This window comes from Oncorhynchus kisutch, unplaced genomic scaffold (assembly GCF_002021735.2).
Source record: "Oncorhynchus kisutch isolate 150728-3 unplaced genomic scaffold, Okis_V2 scaffold958, whole genome shotgun sequence".
In the NCBI taxonomy this organism is placed as follows: Eukaryota; Metazoa; Chordata; class Actinopteri; order Salmoniformes; family Salmonidae; genus Oncorhynchus; species Oncorhynchus kisutch.
Window position 1 is genome coordinate 62138 of NW_022262903.1, and position 7863 is coordinate 70000.

At 44.7% G+C, this 7863-nt stretch overlaps 1 protein-coding gene across 4 annotated transcripts in view; it reads right to left on the minus strand.

Moving 5' to 3' along the window:
• LOC109878488 (microtubule-associated tumor suppressor 1 homolog) overlaps positions 1-7863 on the minus strand; it is a 79243-nt gene that overhangs the window by 41780 nt on the left and 29600 nt on the right. For all 4 annotated transcript variants that reach the window (XR_004207885.1, XM_031817219.1, XM_031817217.1 and 1 more), the window contains exons 4-5: positions 3122-3352; positions 693-851 (exon numbers count right to left, since the gene is read on the minus strand). Coding sequence is in view for 3 of the 4 variants with exons in the window: in XM_031817219.1 (XP_031673079.1) it covers positions 693-851; positions 3122-3352 (390 nt within the window). In the remaining variant the exon portion in view is untranslated. The remainder of the gene's footprint in view (positions 1-692; positions 852-3121; positions 3353-7863) is intronic.

The following is a 7863-nucleotide window of genomic DNA, read 5'->3' on the forward strand; positions in this document are numbered from 1 at the left end:
TATATTCATTGACACACATTGTAGTGGAGATAAAGTGTATAAATGAACCAATCATCATTCAGGATTAGACCCACCTGTTGTGTAATCATTGACACACACAGGGACTGAGGTTGGTTGGTAATACAATCCTGGTTCGGTAATATTCCAATCTATGTGGTTCTGTTGGAACAACACATTTGGTCTAATCAGAAGAAACCAACCCATTTGAACACAAATATGTCCATGTTTTAGCTAAAAGATATTCAAGTCAAGGAGAGGGTGTGGTGTGCAAATCAAAAGCACCAGAGGAGACATCACCATCTGGGTTAAATAAAACTAGTCCATCTGATCCTGATCAGAGAAACACATCACAGAGAGGGAAACTGACTCATTAGTGAAACTGGCTAGTGGTGGTAAGCATGCTTAGACACGTCTGTTTAAATGCTAACTATGCTTAGACACGTCTGTTTAAATGCTAACTATGCTTAGACACGTCTGTTTAAATGCTAACTATGCTTAGACACGTCTGTTTAAATGCTAACTATGCTTAGACACGTCTGTTTAAATGCTAACTAGGCTTAGACACGTCTGTTTAAATGCTAACTATGCTTAGACCATCAGACTTAAAGGGATAGGCTTCAAAATCAAAAGGTTAGTGAGTGAAAGTAAGCATACAGCAAGGATATGTGAAAGTATTGTGTGTGTGTGTTCACCTGTTGCAGTGCTTCTCCCTGGTAGTGAGGGGGCTCTGGTTCGGAACCCCAGTGGCCTGGTAGTGGTGGGGGCCTTAATCGACCCCTGGGTTCCCCCTGGAGCTGTAGGCTGGCTGGGCCTCTCATCTGGCTTACAGCCCCCCACCACTGGAGCTGGGACTAGGACAGAGAAAGACAGGGTTGATGACAGTTAATACTAGAATTAAGAATGAACTAATAAAAATAGTCTATTAACCACTTGGAAATAGACTGAAACTCATTCAAACCTCACTCAACTACATTGGGTTTAGTTTGAGTTGTTCAATAGTGAAAGATGATTGGCTCGCACGTGTAACTCCAGCACACACAACATTCTATGATAGAATAGTGTTATTTGACGGGTATCTTTTTAGACACGGAAAGACCCAAACGCCGTTCCATACGTCAATAGGGGGCGGCAGCGTAGCCTAGTGGTTAGAGCATTGGACTAGTAACCGGAAGGTTGCAAGTTCAAACCCCCGAGCTGACATGGTACAAATCTGTCGTTCTGCCCCTGAACAGGCAGTTAACCCATTGTTCCCAGGCCGTCATTGAAAATAAGAATATGTTCTTAACTGACTTGCCTGGTTAAATAAAGGTAAAATTTAAAAAAAAAAAAAAAAAATTTAAAATACTGAAAGATGATAGTTCTACTGTATCAAAACTGAAATGGTCTCCGTTGTGAATACGTCTGTGTGGGCAGATAGCCAACCTCTCACAGCCCAAACGTAAGAAAGAAAACGCTGTTTACATGGCATAATTCCCCTCATTAAGCTAAACGCACATAACGCCGATTACCTACCAAAAAGGGGAATAATCTCTGGTCCTAATTATCGACATGATTACAATCATCAGACTACTGATTACAAATGTCTCAAAACGCTGCATAAACAACATCATCTGCATTAGCGACGGCCGTCTGCAGTACAATTAGAGCAACGGGAAACCAGTATGTTGATGTAGTTAAGGCACAATGGTAGATTGATTTGCGTGATCACTGTGTGTGTGTGTGATTAGTTCCTCTGTAAACAGAGGCGGCGCAACGCCATAGCAACAGTATCTTGGTCGTCATCCGATCACCATGACAACCTGCTCATCCAACAGTAGCCATAGGTCTTCTACCTTCGGCGCTGAGTCATTGCAGTGTGAGTGTGAGAGCGAGAGAGAGAGAGCGTGTGAAAGTGTGGAGAGAGAGTGAGTGTGAGAGTGCATGAGAGAGCGATGGAGAAGAGAGCGATGGAGAAGAGTGATGAGAGGAGAGCGAGAAGGAAGGAAGACGTTTATTTTTTCTCTACTGTTCTGTCACTAAAGGAATTCCTACAGCAGGTCTCATCCATGTCTTCATCTCTCTTGAACATCCCCCTTTCCCCTCCCCTCCCCCCTCTTCTTTCTCTTCAACAGAGTGGTGGCTGTACTGTAGTGAACAAAGACAACCATTGACCACCTATCCCCATTTAGACCAAGTCACACAGGGAGGTCATGTGATGCTGTTGATAGTATTGTTCAGACGTATCACATTAAACCAATATAATACTGTATCACATGAAACTATTAGATAGTAATAAAAACCTCACTCTCAAACTCAACTCTACACATTCAACGTGTTGTGTGTTCATTTCAATATAGATTTCCTGATAAACTGAGACACAGCAACTATACATTATCCAGTGTTGAGTGGTTCAGTGTAGCAAGCCAACACTGTGGGGGAGCTGATTAACACCTCTAGGGACATTAAATCAGTCCTGTTAGCAGACTACAGCAGGTCTGTACAATAAGCATGTAGACTTTCTGGAAACTAATATTTACTCCCTGAAATGAGTTAAATAAATGTGTGTGAGTAAGAGTCAGTCCTCACCCTTCTCCACTCACACCTCCATCTTCCTCAACACACAACCACCACCTCTCCAGCAGCTACAGTAGATATAGAGAGGAGGACCAGATGTAATCCAGAGGTTTATGATGCCATCCAGACAAAGCCCCCTGGATATGTGGGTCAGGAGAGTACCCTGTCCGCCTCTCTGATCACACACACAGAGCCTGGGCAGATGTGAACTATGACCTCGATAGAGAAAGCAGGAATGCCAATGCAATGAGGGGCCAGATTCACATGGACATTCTCTTCAGAGTCAAATGGCAGGGGAGACTCATGGAATTGTCGAGAGCGAGAGAGAGTGTGTGTGTGTGTGTGTGTGTGTGTGTGTGTGTGTGTGTGTGTGTGTGTGAGCTAGTGGCAAGAGGAGGATGTGAATCACCAGCACAGGAAGACCACACCAATGAAAACCACTGCTTGCACACTGAGTGTGTTGTGTGAAGACCTTCTGTGGTGCCGCAATGTAGGAAGAATAACTCAATGCGCACACACACACACACACCACACACACACACACACACACACACACACTCAGTCTCACGTTTGCTGGGGGCTGCTGAAGATCCGTTACTCTCGCTGGCGGCGCTGCCCAGAGAAGAGGAGCTAAGGCTTGTGGGTAGGTTCTTCACGGGCAGTTTGGACGCGGCGGCGGCAGCAGCCGAAGGGCGAGCAGCACCTAACCCCTGGTTGACGGATGGCTTTGGGTTAGAGGTCACCACAGTAGGCCCAGGCAATCCAGAGGGTCTGTCTGTGACACGTGGCTTGGGGATACCTGGGAAATGTAGGAAAGGACCAACAGGGTTCATCAGTTTCAGGTATTGGGAGAAGTATTCATGTCTGTATCAGTATGAATCAATGTCCATAATATCAATATGTCAGTACACTGAAAATTCTAACATAAGATATCAGTATCATATCAATACAAAGATCAGGGGCAGTATTTATAAGAATGCTGATTTAGGATCAGTTTTGCCTTTAAGATCAAGGCTTTCTCAGCATCTGCAGAACACATATACCTCTAGTCAGGGTGTGTGTGTGTGTGTGTGTGTATATATAAACATGCCCTACTAGAAGATACATATTTATTTATCTAGTGACACAGCTGAGCTAGCAGAGGAAGGATGAATAGGAGAGACAGAGAGTGAGAGAGAAAACCCCCTCTGGCACTGAGTACATACAGAGAGACGTATAGAGAAGAGCCCATATCAGCACAAAGTACGTGGACATACTGTAGGGTGACATTGATGGATATATACAGACATATCAGCAAGTTTTAGACAAGCTCTCTCTCTCACACACACACTCACACACACACAGGTTAGGGTGCAGAGATTTGGCTCCAGTGTGAGGTGAATGAGGTTTGTGACCGCCAGTCAAAGGTTCTGAAATAGAACAGGGTTGGTCTTTCACAGAGGGAGGGGTTATGTTCCTACAGTGTTCCTGTAGTGTTGCTGAATACTGTAACAGAGCACCATGTAGTGACTGGGCCGCGTCTCCTGAACATAATAAACTGCAGTGATGCTAGCAGCACTGTATAATAACATGATATGAACGATTTGGATACATGGCTAGTCTTACACCTCAGACCTGGGTCATGTTCAGTGGGCCACAACGTAACAACACATTTGGCAACGTGACTAGTTAAGGTTCAATTCTTAGTCTTACGGTACAAGTTAATGAAGTACTTTCCTGTTTCACTCTGTTTGAAATAGTTTCTACTAGCTGATATTGAACAGGACCCTGGATCTTACAGGCTATTCCAGATACTTGAGCTGCGTTTGGATTTAGCGCCCACACAAGATGAATCACACGCACAACGCAAATACTTTTTGACATATTCATTTGACCAATGTCTGGTACAATGTCTGTCCACGACCCACGGAGCCAAATACTGTAGTTTAACTTGACCCAGTTCTGGTAACCCCTGGGCTGTTCTCCAGCTTAGGGGAGGGCTTGGTGGGAACTAACACCTCCTCCTCCTCCTTTCCTTTCCTTTTGATTTTTTCCAGTATTTAATCAAACATGCTTCCCTATCAGTAGGAACACCTCCCCAAGGCCCTATGGCTCTTCCCTTTTCACACCACTGCCCTGTGTGTGTGTGTGTGGTGTGTGTGTGTGTGTGTGTGTGTGTGTGTGTGTGTGTGTGTGTGTGTGTGTGTGTGTGTGTGTGTGTGTGTGTGTGTGGTGTGTGAGAGAGAGCGAGAGAGAGAGAGACAGTGTGAGAGAGACAATAACGTTGTTTGTGTGTGTTAAAACTCAAGGATGTGTACATGTGTATCCAGGACAACGCCCTGAGTGGACCTGTGGGTTTCGTCACCATCGGCTTTGCTCATCAGAGACAGGAAAGAGAGGAAGAGCACTGCTGTGTAGAGATTAGTAGTAGGATAACAATGATCTACTGTGCGGTCAGTTTGACGTTTTCCCTCATGATGGTCAGGGTTTGGACTGGAGCAGGGCAAGCTGGTCCTGGATCTGTGTGTACAGGAAATGTCTAGCTCAAGCTGTTGGATAGTACAGTAACATGACTGAATAGACCTCCTGTGTACAGGTTTAGTTACTGCAGTACAATCAAATAGCCCTTTGACAGCAAATACATACTCTATTATACACTCAGTATACCAAACACTAGGAACACATTCCTAATATAGAGTTGCACCCCTCCCCTTTGCCCACAGAACAGCCTCGATTCATCCTCTACAGTACAAGGTGTTGAAAGCATTCCACAGAGATGCTGGCCCATGTTGACTCCTAAGCGTTCCACAGTTGTGTCAAGTTGACTGGATGTCTTTTGGGTGGTGGACCATTCTTAATACTCACTGGAAAACTTTAGAGCGTGAAAAACCCAGCAGCGCTGCAGTTCTTGACACAAACCGGTTGTGTCTGGCACCTACTACCAAACCCCCCGTTCAAAGGCACTTAAATCTGTTGTCTTGCCCATTCACCCTCAATGACACACAGACACAATCCATGTTTCAAGGCTTTAAAATCCTTCTTCATCTACACTGATTGAAGTAGATTTAACAAGTGACATTAATAAGGGGTCAGTCTATGTCATGGAAAGAGCCTAATGTTTTGTATACTCCGTGTATAATTGAGAACTTATAGCTAGCTGTGCGTTGGTTGCCTGAATGTCTTAGGAAGATACACATATACATGTTTATGTTACCTAGGCAACATTAGGAGTTGTGTGTTCACCTTGCGGTGAGTGTTTACAACAAGGTAAAAAATGAACACAAGCACAAGCATGTTGCCTCAGTAACCACATAAGACATTAGGCCAAGCACGCCTCCTACGCAATCATCAAGTTTGGAGACGACACAACAGTAGTGGGCTTGATTACCAACAACGACGAGACCGGTGAGGGCTCTGGGACTGTGGTGCCAGGAAAATAACCTCTCACTCAACGTCAACAAAACAAAGGAGATGATCGTGGACTTCAGGAAACAGCAGATGGAACACCCCCATATCCACATCGACTGGACCGCAGTGGAGAAGGTGGAAAGATTCAAGTTCCTGGGCGTACTCATCACTGACAAACTGAAATGGTCCACCCACACAGACAATGTGGTGAAGATAGGGCAATATCGCCTCTTCAAACTCTGGAGGCTGATTTCTTTTTGGGCTTGGCACCTAAAACCCTCTCAAACTTTTACAAATACAGAATTGAGAGCATCAGGCTGTATCACCGCCTGATACGGCAACGTTTTTTACACCAAACCAACTGGCAGTGTGGTGCCAGGACAACAACCTCTCCCTCAATGTGAGCAAGACAAATGAGCTGATCGTGGACTACAGGAAGAGGCGGGCTGAACAGGCCCCCATGAACATGGGGCTGTAGTGGAGCGGGTCGAGAGTGTCAAGTTCCTTGGTGTCCACATCACCAACAAACCATCATGGTCCAAACACACCAAGACAGTTGTGAAGAGGGAACGACAAAACCTTTTCTCCCTCAGGAGACTGAAAAGATTTGGCATGGGTCCCCAGATCCTCAAAAAGTTCTATAGTTGCACCATGAGAGTATCCTGACCGGTTGGGTCACCGCCTGGTATGGCAACTCCTCAGCATCTGAATGTAAGGCGCTACAGAGGCTAGTGCGAACGGCCCAGTACATCACTGGAGCCAAGCTTCCTGCAATCCAGGAACTACATAATAGGCAGTGTCAGAGGAAAGCCCATAAAATTGTTAGAGACTCCAGTCACCCAAGTCATAGACTGTTTTCTCTGCTACCGAACGGCAAGCAGTACCGGAGGGCCAAGTCTAGGACCAAAAGGCTCCTTAACAGCTTCTACCCCCAAGCCATAGGACTGCTGAACAATTAATCAAATGGCCACCAGACTATTACATTGACCCCCCCATTTGTTTTGTACACTGCTGCTACTCACTGTTTATTATCTATGCATAGTCACTTCACCCATACCTACATGTACAAATGACCTCTAACCTGTACCCCCGCACACTGACTCGGTACCGGTACCTCCTGTATATAGCCTTGTTACTGTTGTTATTGTGTTATTTTTATTTGTACTTTATTCAACTTTTTTTTTTTTTTTACTTTAGTTTATTTGGTAAATATTTTCTTAACTCCTCTTGAACTGCACTGTTGGTTAAGGGCTTGTAAGGAAGCATTTCACGGTAAGTTCTACACTTGTATTCGGCGCATGTGACAAATAAAGTTTGATTTGAACTGCACTGCCCGCAATCACAGGGCACTCCAGGGGGTGGTGCGGTCTGCCCAATGCATCACAGGGGGCTCACTACCTGCCCTCCAGGACAACTACAGCACCTGATGCCATAGGAAGGACAAAAAGATCATCAAGGACAACAAGCACCCGAGCCACTGCCATTCAGAAGGCGAGGTCAGTACAGGTGCATCAAAGCTGAGACTGAGAGACTGAAAAACAGCTTCTATCTCAAGGTCATCAGACTGTTAAATAGCCATCACTAGCACATTAGAGGCTGATGCCTCTATACATAGACTAGGAATCACTGGCCATAAATGGAACACGAGTCACTTTAATAATGTTTACATATTTGGTATTACTCATCTCATATGTATCTACTGTATATCTACTGTATTTTAGTCTATGCTGCTCTGACATTGCTCGTCCAAATATTGATCTATTCTTATTTCCATTCCTTTATTTAGTTGTGTGTATTGTTTGAAATTGTTAGATATGACTTGTTAGATATTACTGCACTGTCGGAGCTAGAAACAAACACAAGCATTTCGCTACACCCGCAATAACATCTGCTTAACACGTATATGTGACCAATAACATTTGA